Raw genomic sequence first — 20,717 nt, forward strand, 5'->3', positions numbered from 1 at the left:
GTGGATACTAAACGCAAGTTTGTAAGGGGACAGTGTGTCACCTTATTTCCATGTTTCTGTCTTTAGAAAGAGGGTTTCAAGATGAAAAAATTAAACATTCCTACTGCAGAAGTCATTCAACTGTATGATACATCCATCCTAAAAACCATTCAACATCTTGACCCAATCCAAATGTGAGTTTCTCCAGAGTCGAACATCATGATGTTCTGGACAAACGAGTAAATCAAGAGAAAAGTCACAAATGAAAAATTTTTTAAAAATGGAAAGATATGTCAAATATCTTGGGTATTTCAAATTTTGTTTTATTAACAATGCATCCCTTTGATAGGATTGTATGTTTCTTTAGGTCATCAATGCCCCCAAAAACATACTGTACACATTTTACAAGGGAAACCACGATTCAGGCAAAAAAAACAAAAAGAAAAAAAAAAACAAAAAGAAAAAGAAAAAAAATCTTTTTAAATTATAATACAGTCTTGAGGAAAAAATATAAATAACTTTTTTTTCTTCTCTGGTTGAGCTCACTCTATGGTACAGACATATAATAAATAGATCGCATCTGACATCACTCAGCTGATCTATGAATCATCTCTCTATGAGTCCATTTGTGTAGCAGCATTATAGCAAAAACAAGCCAATGGAAACAGAAATCCCTGTTTCCCTGGAAACCTTTTACAAATCCTTTAGTCATCGCACCTCCCCCTCCCTTCCCCTCCTCCATCTCAGCCAATGACAGACAGTGATATTGCATTGTGGAAACAGATTCAGGGGGTAATTATATTCCTACAATGTAATGGCAGCATGTAATGGCAACCTATTCTTAAAGTTTTACAAGCAAGAAACGCGTTAAGGTGACGATACAACTTTGCCATGCTTGTTGCACATGCAGTGGAGGTGAAGCACAGAGGTAAGAAGGCATAGAGTTGGGCAGCTGCTGGGCTTACGCAGGTTTTGGAAATGTCTGTGAGCAGAGTTTGGTACTAAATCTGTAACAAATCATTCTACAGATAACTTGTACAACAGAGCATTTTTTTCCAAAGATCAACCCGCCTGAGAAGCTTACTAGTAATGCAATGGCTGAAGAAAAACATTAAAGGTCCTAAGGAAGTAAAAGATGGCATAAACTAGCATTAAATCACATGCTATTCTCCTCATGTACTGTGTAAGGGTGGCATATATAGTGCTTTAGAAAATACAATACTAGTGATGTTTGATTGTCTGAGATACAAGAAATAGAAAAGTAATTGGCTGTCTGTGCTGACAAGAGGCTACAGGTTGTAGGAAGTGGTGAGGCAAGAGAAGCAAAAAGCACATATCTGGCTAGAACAGATCACAGGTCGAGGTGGGATATGAACCAGTTAGGCTCCAGGTAAGATTTAAAAACAGCAGGACTCCTCTGTAGTGTTTTGTTTTGTAAGGAGAAAAGAATGCGGGGTCCGAGGAATCACTGGGTAGACACAACAACATGCCTTATTCATTTCATTACAGAAAAAACACCACCTCCGGAAAGAGATAAAATGTTGATAGAACTTAACGTTTTTTTTCTTTTTTGTTTTTTTTGTTTTCGTTTTTCTGAAACACAGCGTGAGTCTTTGTCTCGATGATCCAACTTGTCCTTAAGCATTATGTAGATGTATTATTGAGTGTTGCTCAAGATTGCCAACCCATCTGAAAACAGTATTTGGTTAAACTGCTCCCCCTTTTTCCTGTAATAAAAAAAGAAAGTCTCAGACAGCAACAGTGAGACAGTGAAACTTTGTTTACAGATACTGACGCCCTTTGTTTCCAGCTCGTTATTTGCTAGAAGAAAGGTGAGTGATAACCACCTCCTTCTCATCCTTGGCTATGGTACTCTGTTTTGAGCAACAGAAACGTGCCACATGTTTCCCCATCCTTAGAGCCATAACTTAATTTCTCTCAGTCTTGTGTTCGTTCCATGTTTGTAGGGTGGCAGGACAGGGGATGTGCAAGGAACACAAAAAGAGGGAGGACGATCAGGATTCTGTAGGAGGGTCAACATCCTCTTCGGCAGGTTTTGGTAGTTTTGTCAGCATTGCCTCTGCTTCCTCATACATCTGAAAATGAGGAGAAATGATTGAATGCATGGGATAGACAGAGTTTCAGGAAACGTAGGAGAAAGGGTGGTATGATGTCTTACTGGCATGAATTGCACGTCCTGGAAGAGCTCCTGTATGAAACGTCTTGAGGCCAAGCGAAACATACAGTGGGCTAAGAGGTGAGAAACCTCAGAGTACAGGCAGATGTCGTCAAACGCGTATGGAAACTTCTCCTTTATCCTAAAGACAGAGGATGGTGGGGTTTTAATTAGATCTTTTAAAAAAACTTTTACTGTTCTGCAGCTGAGCATGCATCTCCAAAAAAATGTATGTTAAATAAGAAGAAGGAAAAGAGCTTTACGTCAGTAGTCCTGTTTCGTGGCCTTTGGTTCCTACAGAGGAGCTGAGGTTGATGATGAGGCGGAGCACCTCCTTCCTCAGCAAGACTCGAGAGGCGGGGCCGTCTTCTGATATCGCCTTTCCGCCTGAAGGACACGCATAAATAAATATTCAATTCAAATCCCACAGTAAATTCCATCTCAGTTCTCTTTGTCATCAAAGTGGCTTGTTTTTGTCAGGTGGGTGTCAGTGATTGTTGACTCCGTAAGTGATATAGTTGCATAATTTGCTCCAGTGATAAGTTTTGTTAGCCATTTTAGGTGGACGAATAATATGTTGAGTTTTATCCTTAGTCTATTATTTTTTTCCAAGCAACCGTGTTTATACTGTGATCAAATATTAAGGACTGAGACACAAAGTCTGTTAAATTCTGATTTTGTCTCTCATTGTTTATCTTGGCCAGCAGATTTTTCAGGACATTTTTAAATCAAACAGAGGCTTTCCTGGTCAAATAAAGGGTAAATAAACAAATGAAAAGGGGACTGTGAAGAACCAAATTCACTGAAGACAGATCTCAGACTGATATTTTAGTGGAACTAAAGTAATATTGCAATAACAGTTTTATTGAAAAGATGAGGGAATAACACAGTAATTTAATAAAGTTTTTTTGTATTTAACAAGATGTCCTGCATGTTGTGGTCATTCTCACCGATGACAATGTCACCAGGTGTGGGCGTGCTACAGATTGAGCCTTGAGACACAGCAGCGTCGCTGCAGCCTGACACCCCAGAGAACTTGGACTGAGGCATCACCTCCAGACGATGGCTGCTCTGGCCTCCCCATGACGGGAATTCAACATAGTCTGTCCGAACAAAAACAGAAAAACAACCAAAAAAAAAACAGAGTATTTGTTATATTGTGCACTGAGTTTTAAGTATTTCCATGTGAATGACTGAATGTGTGTTACGGCTCACCCGTCCGAGGGTGCGTGCTGTTGATCTGCGGCTGTGTGGGGTATCCCAGGACGATGGCTCCTACACAGTAGAGGCAGTCTTCTTCGGTGTGATCCTGGAGTCCCGTCTCCTCTGAACCCACCATGTGGTTCTGGCTGTCGCCTCGGCACACAATCAGCTCAGAGATGCTGAACTGTTGCTTTAGTACTGGGACAGCAGGGCGATCACCTAAAGAGGGACGAAACATGGTGAGCACAACCAGTCTGATTCAAAACCTCACAGATTTGCCATTGAATCACACACGAAGCTGCATTTACCATCACCATCGCCAAAGAGGAAGCGTTTTCGCTCTTCGGACGGCGGGCTGATCCTCTGCTGAAAGTAGGCTGAGTCTCTGATGTGGAACATATCATTGATGTCCATGGGCAGTGCTAGGCCGATGTAGTCATCGTTGCACCCAAAGGTGGCACTAGAGACCATAGAGCGCACTGAAGAGCAGCGGTGCAGGGTGCTTTGGTTGATGGGGCTGAGTAGTTCCTCCTTATCCAGAGAGGCAAAGCTCAGAGCTTTCAGGAACCTAGGGAGGGCAAGAGGAGAGGTGCGTGAGAGGATCCGGGGGGAGAGGCTGGGACAGAAAAGGAACATGGGGAGTAAGTGAAAAAATGTTGGATAAAAGCACAGAGACACAGGCTTAGTGAACAGAGAGTGAGAAGGAAGTTGGGATCACAACAGGCTCTAAAGCCCGACATACTGTGGCAAGCTATCAGGGCAGCAGCTACAGCAGAGCACATGTGTCGATCCGAAGTGTGATACGGCTGCAACGTCATATACCTGTTAGTATAGCTTTAAAAAATACTTATAAATAAAGCAACCAATCAGCACGTCTGTACATTCACACTGAAAAACAAAACCTTACTAAGAGGCTGAAGTTCATACAAAAGTTTTCCTCGGGGGAAATGCACATTTTTTTCAAGTCAATCAACAGAAAATTAATTGGCAACTATTTTGATAATTCATTTCTCCTTTTTTTTGTCAAAAATTCTTAATATTTTCTCATCTTTTGGTTGTAGGTAAATTTAGTTTTGATCATACATGAGCACAGGGAAGCTTATAATTACCATTTTACACCAGAACAAACAATAACAACAGCCACATCCACACCATGGAACGTACTGCTACCTGTGTGCTGTAGATTAGGGCTGACCCCAGCACCATTTTTGGGGCTTTGAAGCTTCAGTGAGAATTTACCCTGAATATTTGAAGCTAAGATTAAACATCCTTGTCTGAGAATAACTAATAATAATCAATGTTGATGTGTAATGAATAATGTTGGATTACTTATTATACAATTATTATTATTTATTATTTCATGGACTATTTGGGATTTTTGTGGTAATGCATATGTTAGAGTCACTTTAAAAACTGCAGTACTCAAACACTGATTTGGACGTTGCAGAAGCTTCGAAGCTTCGAGGCATTTGGGTCAGCTTGACTATTTATACCTCAAGAAGGGTTACAGCTGCGATGAGCGCGAACAACCCGCGACCGATCAGTCTACATGGGGCTTACTCACACTACAGGGCTACAGGAGTCAAAGCAATGGCAAACGACTGTAGGCATAGAGCTGTAGCTGCTACTAAATTACAGCAAGTTTGTCAGAATTGGTGCTACAAGCTACGTCTCTATGAAGGAGGACACTGGGTTGGTCCACCCACCACGGTGCAATTGTTCTGGACAGCCTGCGGCATGGACTTAAGACGCTGGGTTCTGGACAGGTGCGCCTCCTATCTGATAACCTGACAAACATAGTAGAAGGTGCAGGAAAAAAAAACAAAAAAAAACACACAGTCACACCTGTCATTGCCAAGGTAGACGAAAAACAAAACTCTACCCCAGGCACATGACTGCTCAAGCTACAGTAGCACAAATGGAGAAGGGAAAAAAAAAAAAAACACTTTCACATAGAAAAAACAGACACATTTGTTTGCAGCAGTGTTGCCTTTCTGTCATACAGTCCCTGTAACAATGGCTGACTTACCTGCGAGGTGTTAATCTGGAGTCCAGGCTGCCGGTCTTCATGGTGATGGTGTCGGTGAACAGCACGTCTTTGGCAGGCGAAGCCAGCGCTTCACTGTGAGACAGAGAGGGGTGTATCCTCTGCTGCTGCAGCCTCTTCAACGTAGCGTAGCCCAGCGCGTCTCTTGGGCTGGTGTACATGAAGCTACAGTCAGCCAGGCTCTTGATGGTGGTTACTGAAGGAGATTTGAGAGACTGAGCTCGGCGGGGGAGAGTGTGCGAGGAGCCGGGCGGTACCAGAGAGACAGTGGAGGACTTAGACATTGACATGTGGTTGGTCTGAGCCTGGGGGGTGAGGGAGGAGAGCGTTTTGACAGTCTTGGCAGACACTACTGTGTTGAGGCTCACACAGTCAGAAGAGTCTGGTTCAGGTTCGGGATGCTCGGGGTTTCCAACCGTCTCCCTGGACGGGCTGGAGCTCATGGAGCTGATGCCGCTGGTCGTGGTGTCCGTGTTAAAGCTCTGACTGCGGCTTTTAAACTGAGTACCTCCGCCACCTCCTCCAACCCCACCCACGTTGCCTCCACTAGAAGAGGAGCCGCCATCTCCTCCTGCCAGACGCTCTCGGCTGGGATGCTCCACAGTCCCGTGCCCTCCTAAGCCACTTAGTCCAAGGCCTGAGCCTCCACCTCTAGCCAGCCTTCCGTCCACAAGCTGCTCCTCAGAGCCCCCCCTGGTCCCGACAAAGGACGTCTCCAGGCTCACTGTTGGACTCTTCGGCATTCCTCTGCCGTTAAACATGGGGGTGAAGACGTCTCCCTGGTTTGGGCTGTAGACCGAGGGTTCTGTCACTGTCCTGTTCCGCCTCATATTCCCTGTCTTGAGTTCAGTAGGGGTGTGAGAGCCTGACGGGTTCTTAGGGTCACTGGTGGAGCGCAGCTTCTTGCTGGGAAGGGACAGGGAGTTGAGGAAACGGGTGCGAACGAAGCGTGTGGAGGCCAGGATGGTGAAGGGGCTGCGGTCTTTAATCGGTTTGGGGTGCAGATAGAAAGATGGCTCGTCTGACTGGTCCAGAACATCACACTTGTCATCGTCCAGGATGTACATGTCTGAAAGCACAAAGAGTGAACTAAGAACACACACATAGAAAAAAAAAGCCTAATGTGCAGTGTAACTGAGATTAATATGATGATGGAACATCATAAACAAAACTAGCAGTCTTTTTCCAGTAATACACAGACAAAATCGAGTCCTACGTACTTGGCTGAGACTCGCTCTCACTGTTGTGGCGCGAGCTGGTGGATTCAGAGTTCAGACTGAGCGTGCTCGGCACTGAGGAAAGTTCAGAGGTCAGCTGCGTGTCGACCTCGTCTGGAGTGACAGGCCACAACGTCCTGCGGCTGTGTCTGACCGCATCCCAACCATACTGCTTCAGCACCTCACAGCCCTGTCTGGTCTTGGAGATCACACCCAGCACATAAACACAGGTCCTGTGGATGAAAGAGGACAGTTAGCGAACATAAAACTGTGCTCTGTTGAGCTATTATGGGCTTTGAAAAATATTTTCCATCGATTTGACTTGTTGGAGAAATGTTCCAGGTCAGGGGGGGTTTGGTGAAAACTAAAGACGATGAGCTTACCCTCGTACTGACAGCACCTCACAGTGCTGAGCCAATGCGAGGATGTCAGGAATGACATTCTCCTCCTGCAGGAGATTCAGACCCCAGTTTGAAGAGCCAATGTTGCCCTGCATGGAAAACAACACACTATGTAACTATTACTATTACAGCGACAGAGTAACTGAGGTGACATAAATTGATAGCAAGTGTTACTGACCAGTGCCCAGAGAGCAGCCTTTAGCTGTTTAATGCCCTCCCAGGTGTCCAGCATCGGGGAGCGAACTGTGTAGCTGAGGTCAGGAACCACACTCTGTAAAAGACAGAAAAGGACAGGAGTTAGAAAGAAAGACAGCTAAATCTGGACGACCCGCTGCTCCCCAAAGAAACAAATGTGGGCAATTAAACAGGAAGAAAGACCACAGTGTGCTGTTAAACCGTGGAAAAAGTCTTTACCTTGGCCTCCAAAAGATGACAGCCTGTCTTGTCATGGACCAGCTGACCATACAAGTGCACAGGGAGAAAGACATTTGGTCTTTGTAACCTGGAGACACAACCAGAGAAATTAGACAAGAAGAAAGCCACCATGTGCAGCTAATCCTGTGGCCTGTCAGGTACTGCTGGCCAACAATTCATACAGTCTTTGAGTCAAGCTCCTCACCTTTGGTTGCTGCGTCTGACGTAGTTGTCTCCATCAACAGGTTTGCGGTAGGTTGTTAGTGCTTCGTTGAGCTGCTCCTCTATCAGGTCCACATACTTAAGGTTGTATTCCTGTAATGCGTAACACATTTAGGTCCCAGAGTAAAACTGAAAATTCTGTTTGTTTGTGGTCTTATTATAGATAGATAAAACCTTTAATAGTCCCACAATGGGGAAATTGCACATTATAATCTAGTAGCCAAATGTATAAAAAACATATAGTTAAGTAGAATGCAAACAGAGTTTATTTTGCTGCCTGATAATACCTTCTGCCATTTATCCAGCTGTTTGCTGACGTAACCCCTCTCATTGAGGTAGGAGAAACCTTTAGGAATGGACAGGAACCTACACAGCAGACACAGTAGAATGCATTTAAGATGGGATGTAAATGCTGCTGGACTACAACGTGTCAAATACTTTAGGCCGTGTGTGGTAAGCACCACTGGTAAACACTCACCTGAGGAGCAGCAGGAGGCCTTTGTCACCCAGATGGGACAAAGCTGGTTTTAGCTGGATTAGCGCATGGAGGTTGGCCTGTGAAGAAGGACGACATTACAAGTCAGACAATGGGAAGAATGGACACACAACGTCACGGGAAACGGACCAGAAAACACACCCAGAGCTCGTTCCATCTCGATGCCCTGCTTTACATCCATTCACTTTCTCACACTTTCACATATGAGCTGCACAGCAGAGACACAGCCTTCTCCTCCTGACCCACTGATGATCAGCTCTACTGTGCTGACTGTACTCTAAGCGATGCACGTCACCTTGTCCTCGCAGGCTTCGTCCAGTATGTCCAGGGCCTCCATGGACACAGCCTTGCTGTGGTCGTGAAGCTGCGTGACCAGCAGCTCCATGCCCCAGCTACTGAAGAACTCCACGCCTGCACGCAGCAGCACACGGAGGTGTTTGGTGGCATACAGCCTGCACGTCTGAAGAAGCATTGTGGGAGGAGGAGGAGGCATGGTTATTGTAGTTCTTGTACAGAGACATTAGTTTTCAGCAAATTGTGTCACAGCAAAATTGAGCTCTAGCTAATTACAGTTTTTGTGACAGAGATGAGACCAAGGAAAAGGCAGGTTTCAGAAGTATTTTTATGTTCATGTGAGTGACTTACATCAGTAGCAGCAGTGAGGATCTTGGAGAGGATCACTCTGGCCAGACCATCTCTGCTGTAGTCCAGTGTGGATACAGCAAGTTTCAGCACAGCATCCTGGTTCTTCACAGAACACAGATTCAGCAGGCTGCAAACACAGAAAGCAGGTACAGACGTTATATTTAGTTGTTAGCGGGACCTTAATCAAACGTGTCTTGCGATTGTTTCATCAAAAAAAAAACAAACGCGTCAGAGACGTGAGATTCTTTCACTCTGCGGGACTGGGAAAACTCTGAAAAGCTGTCAGGTTTTTCTGCTCACTCACCACTGAAACAGGCCACATTTCTCCAGCAGTTTGACTCCCTGTGGGTGTGCAGAGAGCGTCCCCAGGAAGAGGAAGTAGTGTTGGCTGAGTGTGGTGAGCAGGCCGTTGCTCTGCAGACAGCGCTCGGGCTTCAGTCCTGAGGACGAGGACAGCCATGACACCATGTCCCTCACCAGGTCCTCCAGGTAACCCTGGCCATCCTGGTGTCAAGGGGAGGAGGAGCGTGCGAGAGAAAGAGGACAGAGAGGAGAGGCAAGTTAGAAAATAAGAAAAGGTGAAACAGGAATGTGTGTGTTTGGGTGTTGTTGCACACTTCTCTAACCTCATCCGAGTCCATGAGGAACTCAACAAACTGACAACCAACCACAGTGAGTTGTCTGGCCTTTACGTGATCCAGCGCCAGCCCTGCATACAATTTACTACTGGGTTTGTAGAAGTACAGCAGCCTCCGCACAAACCTGCATCACACAGAAAACAAAGGATGTATTCAAAACACAACGTCAGAGAGGCAGGCCAAGCTATTTAAAACGTTGCAGTGGGTTTCTGATGACATGAAGGGGGTCTTACTTGTGCATCTGTTCATCTTTGTTGTTCCTGAGGTTTACATTTGGCCACTGGGAGAGAAAAACAACATTTAAACATTAGACAGGAAAAAGAGGTTCACAGTGGAGTGTGTGATGCTACATGAGAACAGCCTCACCTTAAGGATGGTGGCAATAAGCAACCAGTTCCACTCCAGGTTCTGCTTGTGGTTGAGAATGTGACTGTCTCTCAGGTTCATCATCAGCGCTTCCTCTGTGTCCTGAAAGACAGTGAACACTGATGTTACAATATGAAAAATAGGAAGCCCTGCTGTTTTTTTTTCCAATGCATAAAGTAAAAAGCACAAATTGTTATGCAGTTATTTTCTCTGCAAAAACAGTGTTCATTTTATTTATTTAATTCATCTACTTCACAGGGAAACCATTAGCATAGCTTCCTTGAAGATGCTTTCTAATAACTTCAAAGCTACAGCATTCACACGTTGTAATCTTGCACATTTAGCACACGCAGAAAGTGGAAACGAGCCACAGTGGTCGTTAAGGAGCATTTAGTAAACACACTGAAGCTATATGCTGACTAACGAACAGCTGGCCGCACACAGCTGGCTGTGCACACTTTCCAACCTCCAAAAAACATCCACAGCATTCTTGGATGAATGATTAAAATGTAAAATTTATTGTGTAAAATGGAAATAAAACCATCCTGAAGCTGAAACAAAGCATTTTTTTCCATTTGTGATGGAAGCTATCCCCATTTTTCCTCTGTTTGTACTAAGCTGAACAACACACGCCCCAGATGTTTGTACTGGACCCAAAGAGATGAAATTGATATCCACTGTAGGTAGGATGGCAAGATTATATCTTGAAATGTATTCCTTTAAACTACCTTAGCATGCTGCTGCGGTGCAGAGGGTAACTAATCTCAAAATCTAGAATCTGAAGAGCATGTTCATATTTACCTTAATGACATAGATGTCCCTGTGAGTGCGCGAGTGTGACTCTCTGCGGTTATGTGAAGACACAGACTTGCGGATGATGTGGTCCAGGTAAAGACTGTGTGGTTTCAAACCTTTCTTCTTCTTTTCATGGAAACGCTTCAGATTGTTGACTGCTGCACTCGCCCGACTGGAACAAACACAGCAATAAATATCAGGGATGTTATTTTTCCCCAAAAAAATTTTTTAACACACATTAATAATATGTTGTATTTATAACTTTTTTTCTGGAAGTGTATTGTGTTCACTGTTAAAAGAGCACAAGCAGCTGATCAGAAAGCGAGAGAGTGCGAAAAGAGAAAGAGTGTGTGACAGAGTGTACTCACAGTCGTTTCTCCTGGGGGATGTCAAAGGAGGCTGCCATGTTGATGAGGGTGGGAAGGCAGTGCAAGTGGTGACTGTGAGAATGAGGAAGGATGGTGTTTGCCTAAACATGAGAGAAAGCGGGTGGAGGAAAGATGCATTTTGAATTAGAATCACAGTAACTCAGTCGTAGCAGGGAGCTTGTCAAAATACAAAACTCTTCATTTTTTTTATTCATTTCTGACATTCACTTTTTTTAGATTTCTGCGAGTGACATAATCCCCCCCCCCCCCCCCCCCCCCCCCCCCCAGTTTTCCAAAATATGCCATCACAGTGTCACAGATAATTTCCCAATTTCGATATTACCATGTGTAGAAGTTCTCCCAACAGGATGGTCGCCCTGACGGCGAGCTGGTCATCACTACTGGTCACAACTTCAACAAGACCCTACAAAGACAAAAGGAAGAAGAGATAGAGAAGGTTATGGCTTCATAGCAACATTCAAACAATAAAGCTGCTGTATAGATGTGTAATGCAAACGTGTGGTGTAAAATTGTAACACAATACCATCAGAGAAGCAATGATGTGTGATACTCCACAAACATTCCAACCTAATATTGACTGCTAGTTTAACAGTAGTTAGTAGCTGTAATATAAATAAATATAAACACTGTATTAACTCACCTCTAACAGCCCACTGGTGATAAAGGCAGACAGGACAAATCCCAGGTAGTTGTCCATCAGATCAGGCCTAATGAAGCAAACAGGAGAAAAAAAAGATAATTTCATGGTTCATGTAAACACCAAACTGACAGCAGTTTTGTTAACCTAGTAAATTCCTATTCTCTCACCTGGAGCGAGCCCGATGGGGTAGGATGACTTTGGCCTCAGCAGCAACAAACCCATCAGAGAGCCTCCAGGTGTCCTGGAACCTGGCAGGGTCTGTAGTAAAAACACAGAAGCTTAGCTTGTACTGTATGTGAGTTAAATATGTACTTACTTGGATTCTAAAAGTACCAAAGTATTGTAGTGAAAAAACACTTTAAAGAATGCTTTTTGTCATGACTGTACAAGGCCATAAAGCTGGACTACGTTTACATATTAAGTACTCTCTGAAACAACACCCCAACTTCAAGGTACAAGACACTGAGAGGGAGTATAAAAATAAATTCTGAAGATACAAAAGATGTTTTACTCACCAACACTTAGAAGAGCTTCTGTGAAGTCTTGAGTTACAATGGGCACTGGGAGCCTGAATATCTCGTATAACACCTCCAACAAGCCTTTCTGCAGGGCAAATTACATCGACGCAATCAGATACATACACGTCTGATACGACACAAAGTACATTAGGCAGCGCCGGAGAGAGCACTTCCACTGCCCTAATGTTACTGCTGTGTAACACAATTCTCTAAAGGCTTAAGGGAGCCCTAGTTTCACTCTGAATGCACAGGAAAGAGAACAATAATATCTGCAAGCACTTGATCTGTGCCATGACAAATATATCTCACTCTGTGCTTTGATACTCTCACTCAAGCCAGACACAAGCGAAAGCCTGTTCAGTTCTCCGTCTAACTACAGCTACAATAATAAAATGAAGGCTGACGGGACAAAAACTTCACAGGCAGGAGATTCATCAGTGATGTCTTGGTTGCTAGGGTAGCAAACAAAAGTTGTACACTGCTTTGAAATCTACAAACTTCCTTATTCTCCCAGACATTAAAAAAAAAAAGATCTGGTATGCAGCTGTTTGAATACTCACCCTAACTTCCATATTTGGTATGCAAAGTAAGCCAATTAAAGATTGGATTCCAGAATTTCCAGCCTTGCATAGATTGATAATCCCTGAATAACAAAAAGAGAAAAAGAAAAACACTTAAGTCGTGATGCCCTCAAAATGAAAACACATTTAATATAAAACCATTTACGTACAATAATTACTATATCTAAACTCTTACCAGACCAGGAGCGAAAGGCTGCCACTATGGCCATTCTACTTGACAAGAAGCGGGCCTCTCTGTCCTCCCTGAGAACATGAAAACACACACACACACGCATTAATAACAGAGCACGATGTTCCATACACACAACATCATTATGCACGGAGCATTGAAAAGCACTTCACAAAGTTTCAAACTACACCACAAAGGCGAAACATCAAAAGAAGAAGAAGAGAATCAATAACAGATCTTTTTTTATATAAAAGCAAATCTTTCAGAGGGACTTAAAGGATTGTGGTGGCTTAGCCTGCTTCACATCCTCGGGCAAGTCACTCTGGAGTCAAGCAGCCCTGATAGCAAGGGTCATATCACAAAAACACTATACAAACCCTCAACGTGCCCGATGCATGATGTTACCAATATAGGAACACAGCAAACAGTAAACAGAGGGAAATGTCAGAACACTATCTTATTGTCTCTACTGTAACAGTAACACTCTTCATACCCCCTTTCAACCACATACAAAAACACACACACACACACACTCACTTGAGTTGTCCTTCAGCTGTGTCTGCGTTGTGACGGTAGTGAAAATCTGTGAAAGGGGCGAGGATTTGCTGGAGGACAGAACGTACAAACACACACACACAAAAGATGGATGAGTAAACAACAGCCTTATTAAGAATAATTAAGTGGAAGCATTCTTAAATATTCACACCAAACATCTTACAGTAATAATTAACTTGCTATAGATCTCATAAGGCATCTGTGATGATACACTGACTGCAGTGGTGAGATGGTTCTGTCCCAGGTGTCTGTTTGCAGACAATGAGGCTTTGGAGAAATGTTGTAACTGATTACTCTAAGCTCCATGGGAAAGAGACGTGCAACCTACGGCTGTTAATCCTGACTGGAATGACTCCCAGTGCAGCATGCTCATATGTAAACAGCAGCTTCCTCCAAATTCATATCTGTGTGTACCTCCAGCTCGACGTCAACGCGCACGTACTGACGGGTACGTGGGTGGTTGAGTAGATGGAGGACGGTGGTGATCAGTGCTTCGTTGATGCGACTCAGCTGACAGTCAATCACGCTCTTCAGGATGGTGCTGAGGCCTCCTCGTTTGGCCACCACCTCTGGGTTCTTCAGAGCTGCTCGTGCAACAAGTCAGCAACAAAGACATATTAGAGGCTTTTTTTAAAAAAAAATACTCTTTCTCACAAATTTACAAGGTTGTCTGTAACTTCTTGAGGGCTCTTCACAAAAGGCCAGGGACTCACCTAGCTCACATACGATGGCGATGGCCGCACGGACCATGCGGTCTCTCTCTTGTAGTCCATCAGTGCCCACAGCAATTAGAGAGTTTGCGATAGAGGTGGGGAACAGCATTGCATTGACAGTGATAATCTACAGGGAGAGGGAGAGGAGAGAAGCATGACTCATCAAACAAGTCTGGACAAAACAAGGCAAAAAATAACTACAATGTCTTTTAGGGCCACTTTTTCTAGGACTCCACAAAATGAAGAGCAATTTTTTTTCCTTCTAAATTTAATTATTATATAATACTGTATATGTGGCACTGCACTGCAAATATTTTAATTGCAAAGTACTGTGAGACAACTAAATAACTGAACAATATGCTGTTTACAGCTCCATTGCTTCATGTTGTGTCAAACAAATAACAACCCTGACTCAGGTCGGGTCAGTGAGGGTTGATTACATATTGTGATTGGCCAGTGATCCCAGTCCCAGAACACACATGTAACACACTCTCATGCACACCCCAAATGACAGGCACACAGAGAGGGCTGGCAAAGAGACACACACACTGCCACAAATAATTCAATTTATGGGAAACACTGAGAAGTGTAAAAATATTTTTGTTTCACTTTGAAACTGTGGCGGGTTTTTTTTCCTGGTACTTAACGGGAAACACTGCAGAAATACATTTTATGATGAGAGGTCGGTTACTGCCTGTATGGCCAATAGTCCTTTCCTGAAACCAGAGCCTGACTCTATGTGTGTGTGTGTGTGTGTGTGTGTGTGTGTGTGTATGTGTATGTGTGAAGAAGGTTTACAGTAAACTACAGAAAGAGCTATAAATAACCTTGCCTGCAGACTCGTGCAAAGTGTCCACACAGTGACACTGCTGCTAACCCAATGATCTTTCTGGTGGCACTGTGCTGACGCTAAGGCTGAGCCGTGAGGGCAGAGGGCAAATTCACCCTCCTGACACGACACACTGACTCTACAAATTAATGGCTGAGGAGGAACGGAAATTTAAAAAAATGTAAGTATTATCTTACCTTTCGGACTAGTCTCAGAGCCTGAGTCCTCTCCCCCTCATTGCTCTGCTGGATGTCAATGCATCTGAAACAACACAGAGGTATTATCAGTCAGCAGACAACTAAACCTCAGCAAAAGAAAACCAAGTATGACTGAAGCGTAACACTTCAAAGGACCTAGCAAACTTCTGAAAACAACTCAAGTGACTTCCTGTTAAAAAAAAAAAAAGAAAAAAGAACATGTTTCAACACACAACATGAAAAGTCAACAAGGCAGCATTTCACCATCTAACTGGTCAATGCAGGAGCTTACCTGGCTATTAAATAGTCCACCTGTAGTCTGAGGACCTTCTGCAGCACGTTGGTGTCTCTAATGAGGTAGCGGAGCGCCCGCAACCCTGCAGCACGCACTTCCTTAGCCTCATTGAGTAGAGCTAGCCGCAGACTATGGGTTAAAAATCAAACACTTAGATGAGCCCAGAATTGTACAGTGGACATGGAAAAAGATTTACAAAGACTTTACACACTATTGTTATTTCCTGAATTCTTTCATGAGCATGATGAGTTCTGATTTTTAAATTAAAAACTCATCAAATTAATGGTCCACATGCAAAACATCCCAACTGATTATCCACCAGGCTTGACTAACGGTTTCACATGGCTGCATAAATAACAGGCCAATGAATTGGAAAAAGAGCACACATCAATAAAAAGTACACAGTGTACAATCAGTAACTACTGGTTGCTGACACAACTTACCAGATGATGATTTCTTCATGTGTAAACCCAAAGTGTTCCTCACGGTGGCCAATGCTGCATAGCAGCTATAATACATGAATAGAACAAAAAACATTAACATGATTTGATTCATAAGAGGACTCTGTTAAAATAACGTTAAGGATAAAAATAAGCCTGGCACAGTCGTTATGTTGGCTCTAGGGCACCTCATTGGTGTTTAGAAGGGAGTTTGATCTCTCCAAAATGGCTGCCATCTTTCACCTGACACACTCACTGTTTAACAATATCTGAGTCAAAGAAGCACCACACTAACAAACAGCACAACACTTTCCTGCAGCCATGCAGGTGTGTTTGTTGTAGTTTTGCACTTGTCTGTCACACACCGACTTGTTTGGAGTAGGTGAATCGTGAATGGATAATGTTATGCTTTCACTGGTGCTAGATGGAGGTTATCATTACAAAAGCATTGGTGCAACACATTCACAGGTCCAGTAGTTGGTGCTGGCTTTTGTCACCTCCACCATTTGTTGTTCATGAGTACATGTGCTTGTATGTGTTGGATATATGAGAAGAGAGGGGTGAGAACAGAAAGTAAGCAATAGGTTGACTAACTCTGTTGTGTTCTTCTGCCCACAGCCTGACTATTTGCTCTTGTTTTTGTGTACTCTACCATGCCTGGCAATAGACCCTGTTTTCAGCATATATAACTAATTTTATCAGTTCATTCACCACAGGTCCTCCATCATTAACAGGGGCCCCACATACAGCTGGTGTATACAAGATTCACATTTTATATACACCAAAGCAGTTCATAATAAACTGCTTTTATAGCTCAGTCTAACTCTGGCTATCCTAACACAGCATCAGCAGAGAAGCCGATGACTAAATTCAACAGGTAACTTATGTGTGAATTGTTTCTTAAATTAATCTCCTCTGGCCTCCATCATAAACCACAGAGCAGAACAGGAGGAGAGAGGGAGCAGGATGGGTGAACAGAGGCACGGGGGAGTAGGGGGGTTGTTTTATACCAGCTGTGATGTCAGAGCACAGGCAGGCAGGAGGAGGGGAGAGAGGAGATGGGGAGAGGGGCATGTGACACTCTCCGGGGGGATTAGGTCACCCTCACTGTCCTGGAACCCTTATAAGGAATCATGGAGGCATGGTGCTCTAACAGACGTATACACACAGACACACACACCATGGCTATTACCCTCCTGTCAGTTGTAAACAAGAGAGTTAGGTGTACGGATTACAGACGCACAACTCAGGCCCACACACAGCCTTCAGCCCGCTACAGTGCCAGCTGCACAGCTTTCTGAAGGCCAACACACACTGGCTGCTCAGCAGCCAACTATTGGTCAAAATATATCCATGACAGACAGTCAAAAGTGGTTTACGGCAGTGGGTTGCTCGGCAGAAATCAGCAAACGTCTAAACGTCTAATGCCCAAGGTTGGTGAAGTGGACAAGTTGTGTAAATGGCTTTGACATTTCTCAGCGAAGTGATGCTGAGCAAAAACAATGTGTTCAGAGCCCAAGAAGTTTTTCCCTTCAGTGTTGCAAGTCATTTTCTACACCCTGCTACTCCTGTTCAAAATAACAGGAAGGCTTGAGACTATTCCAGTATGTGTTGGGTGAAAGGCAGAAAAACACCCTGGAGAGGTCACTAGTTCATCACAGGGCTGACAGGCCATGTCCACACAAAGAAAAACACTGAAATCTAAAAACATTGTTAACATGTGAAAACAGCTTCCACGTGAACCTGCTTTTAAAGGTTTTTTTTATATCTCTACCTGCAGTGAGACGCTACATGAATAGAAGAAAACAAATAAACCTCCCATTCTTCCATCTTTTTCTCATTTGCAAACAATAAACCTGTGCATCACAGCCATCACCTGCTGATAAGTGGGACACATGGAGCAGTTATTCAGCTTGGTCTCAGCATTTTAAATGTTTTCTCCTCCGGTGCTTGCTAAAATCCATGATTACCTGTTTTCGTGCTTTAGTTTAGCTGAACACAATTTAGTTGATCTCAATGACATATGGGAAATTTGGAAGCGCATTGTACAGTGTGTACTCTGTAATCTTCACTTTTACTATTGACATGACAGTGCAAAGCTGGAATAGAAAATAGAATAAAGTTGGGAAAAATAGAGATTTGGGAACTGAGAGTGTCTCATGTTCATAAGAACAATAACCAGACATTAAAAATCTCAGGTTTCAAAGTCAGAGTGCTGCTCTTGATGCACATTAGGTCAGAGTGCTTCCCTATCCCTAGAGCTCCTGTTACATTCACTGTCAGCATCACAATGACAGGCACAGCTAGGCCTGCTGGCAGCAACACCCAAGAGGAGAGGATCAAGGAGAGGTCAGTGGTGACACGACAGAGGAGGGGAGAACAGCTAGTCGGTCTTAACACACAATCTTTAAACAGTGAGTCAACCGTCTTGACTCACTGTTTAAATCAAAAGATGGATATTTGTATCAGCAGCTTTAACAGGCTTTTCTTGTTGGCTTTTTGGGAGAGAACAGCCTTGCAACTTTATTACTTTCCCTAATTCTTAGCGTTGTTCAGACTGCCTCAAGCAACAAATAAAACCCTGGGGTGAAAGCATCATAACTTAACAGTGTTACCTTTATGAAATTGTTCAGGTGGCCCAGTTTTCGCATGTTACTGACTCCGTGCGGTTTGGCCACATTTTGAAGGATTTCACGGAAGTTTTCTGATGGTTCTGCAGGAGAATGAAAAGGAAATACAATGTAACCAAGACAAGCAGTAATCCATATTGCCACAATAACGGTCGATGAACCATATTTAATATGTTGCAGGAAGGAAGTTGGTTTATCTGGTCAAACTAAATTAGTGTGTACAGTCAAAACAAGGTCTAGACAGTAAAAGCAAGACTTGAGCAGGGAAGTGTTTTTCGTTTTCGGTTCCTCAGCTATTATGTAAAAACAGAGAAAACAAGTTCCAGATAATGCATTTCAAAGAAAACCTAAATGCTGCAGAAACTATGAACACACCAACTTAATGAACTGCATAGGATATTTTTATAGGATGAGCAAGATTCACTTTCAATCTGTCAAATAGTAACAGCTATCAAAATAGGCCACCCATGAAAACAACATCTTAAACACATGAAAAGATGATTAAGAGATTCAAAATACTGGACTATTGAAAATAGTTTTTGCAAACACTGAATTTATTGAACATAAACGAGTACAAAATGTTTAAATGTTATCTATCTATCTATCTATCTATATATATTTATATTCATTTATGATAGAAAACTACTTAACCAAACTGTTATTTGCTCTGTGACATTAGATTTGATGAAATTAAACAAGCACTAATAAGCATTTTAAGATAATCCTGGTGTAAGACTTAATGTTAAATAAATGTATAAGATTTAGCCTGAGGTCCAGTAACTGACAGGGCAGTGACATACATGTTCAACAGTGTCTTGCTTTGGGCTAGTTTGAGCCCGTGTCCCATGTAAGAACGTACATATGAGAAAAACATTTGACATGAACTTTACATAGGAATTTTGAACTTGATAGTCCAGGAAGTCTTGGCAACAGACCAGGTTTAGTCTTCTGAGGTTAAAAAAATACTCTACACATGGTATATTTTGCAAGTCCATTTAAAAAAAAAAAAAAAAAAAAAACAACAACAAACAGCTGTCCGATTAAGTGTCCCCCACCTCGCAACCCCACCCGATCCCATCCCTCATGTCAATTGGACTAATTAACATATTGTTGGCTTTTTATTCTGAATTCATCTGACACTTTAGATGCAAAATAATTCTGGTTTGCACGGTTACAATAAAACCAGTCTGGGTCCCTAAGTCAGGGTCAGAGAACTGGCATGCAATGTTGCTGCTGGAGGAGTAAATCTGACCAGCCTGTGCAGCTGTGTATCAGAGTGCCACTAGAAAAACCACCCTGCGGACCCTGTGTTGTTTAATTGCTACTCAGCTAACAGCCCTGAAACCCAATTTCTCCTACAGCCAGCGATGACCAATGCATGACTGCAGAACTTATGGCTGCTTGGCTAAATAACAGGCTATCTTGCCCACTCACACTAACCAAAACAACAGACCGTCGTCATGGCTGGTTAGCTGTGGCAGCTAGCTAACGCTAACTCTGCTAGTTAGTTAGCTTGCTGCCGCCTGTTATTATGATTTCGCTGGCAATGCTATTAGACGAAACAGAAAGGGGAAAGTGACAGCATAACAACAGCACTGCCAGGACAAGTGCACCGACTAGCTGAATGTTCACCTCACAGGGCTAGTGTTTGCAGAAATGCCCCTCATCCATTTTGAACAATAATCGCTTTCAGGGTGATGTGATGAAGCCTCTGCTTACCTCTGGTCAGATCCAGCGGTACGTTCTCCTCCCCGCTGTCATTCCGACCTGTCAGAAACACACACCGCGCACATGGTGAGGGATCGCGCTAAGGTCATCACACGCCTAGGAAAATCTATTTATGCAATATCCTCCTATTACAGATACCACTGAATCGAGTTTTTCACGCTTACCTCGCATCCGAAGACTCCGGATAGGACGGCCGCGGAAGCTGGCCGCCATGTTTCCAGGAACATACACAACACCGGAAACTTCGCCGCTTCTCGCGAGAAAACAAACGAGGGGGGCTATGGCGACACAGCCTCAGCGGACCTCCGGCAGACCTGAGATCAGCTGGATCCTCCTTAATCCGCCTTTAATCTTACCAGAAATGAAAACATACATCTGACCTGGCGACTGCATTATGGTTAATGAAGAGAGAGTCATGAAACAGCCCGGCATGG

At 43.4% G+C, this 20,717-nt stretch overlaps 1 protein-coding gene across 2 annotated transcripts; it reads right to left on the minus strand.

Annotated features, from left to right (window-relative positions):
• Positions 1-238: 238 nt before the first annotated feature.
• On the minus strand, positions 239-20,536 carry LOC121184288 (rapamycin-insensitive companion of mTOR-like). Of its 2 annotated transcripts, none has more exons than XM_041041882.1 (37): positions 20,448-20,536; positions 20,275-20,322; positions 18,541-18,638; positions 15,929-15,993; positions 15,483-15,614; positions 15,191-15,254; positions 14,165-14,291; positions 13,866-14,035; positions 13,434-13,501; positions 12,903-12,970; positions 12,707-12,789; positions 12,144-12,231; positions 11,796-11,886; positions 11,629-11,695; positions 11,311-11,391; positions 10,968-11,068; positions 10,606-10,771; positions 9,805-9,906; positions 9,672-9,718; positions 9,427-9,562; positions 9,105-9,304; positions 8,801-8,927; positions 8,451-8,615; positions 8,138-8,214; positions 7,947-8,025; positions 7,643-7,752; positions 7,438-7,525; positions 7,202-7,294; positions 7,006-7,112; positions 6,626-6,855; positions 5,388-6,474; positions 3,667-3,974; positions 3,371-3,577; positions 3,106-3,258; positions 2,419-2,542; positions 2,159-2,297; positions 239-2,075 (listed from the first exon to the last, which is right to left on the minus strand). In XM_041041882.1, the coding sequence occupies exons 1-37, from the start codon at positions 20,494-20,496 to the stop codon at positions 1,995-1,997; spliced, it is 5,226 nt and encodes a 1,741-aa protein (XP_040897816.1). In that variant the 5' UTR covers positions 20,497-20,536; the 3' UTR covers positions 239-1,994. The 2 variants fall into 2 exon arrangements, with proteins under 2 accessions (XP_040897816.1, XP_040897815.1); XM_041041881.1 differs by having other exon boundaries at positions 240-2,075; positions 3,667-3,926; positions 20,448-20,502.
• Between the last annotated feature and the right edge of the window lie 181 nt (positions 20,537-20,717).

The sequence above is a fragment of the Toxotes jaculatrix genome, chromosome 7 (assembly GCF_017976425.1).
Source record: "Toxotes jaculatrix isolate fToxJac2 chromosome 7, fToxJac2.pri, whole genome shotgun sequence".
NCBI classification, from domain to species: Eukaryota; Metazoa; Chordata; class Actinopteri; family Toxotidae; genus Toxotes; species Toxotes jaculatrix.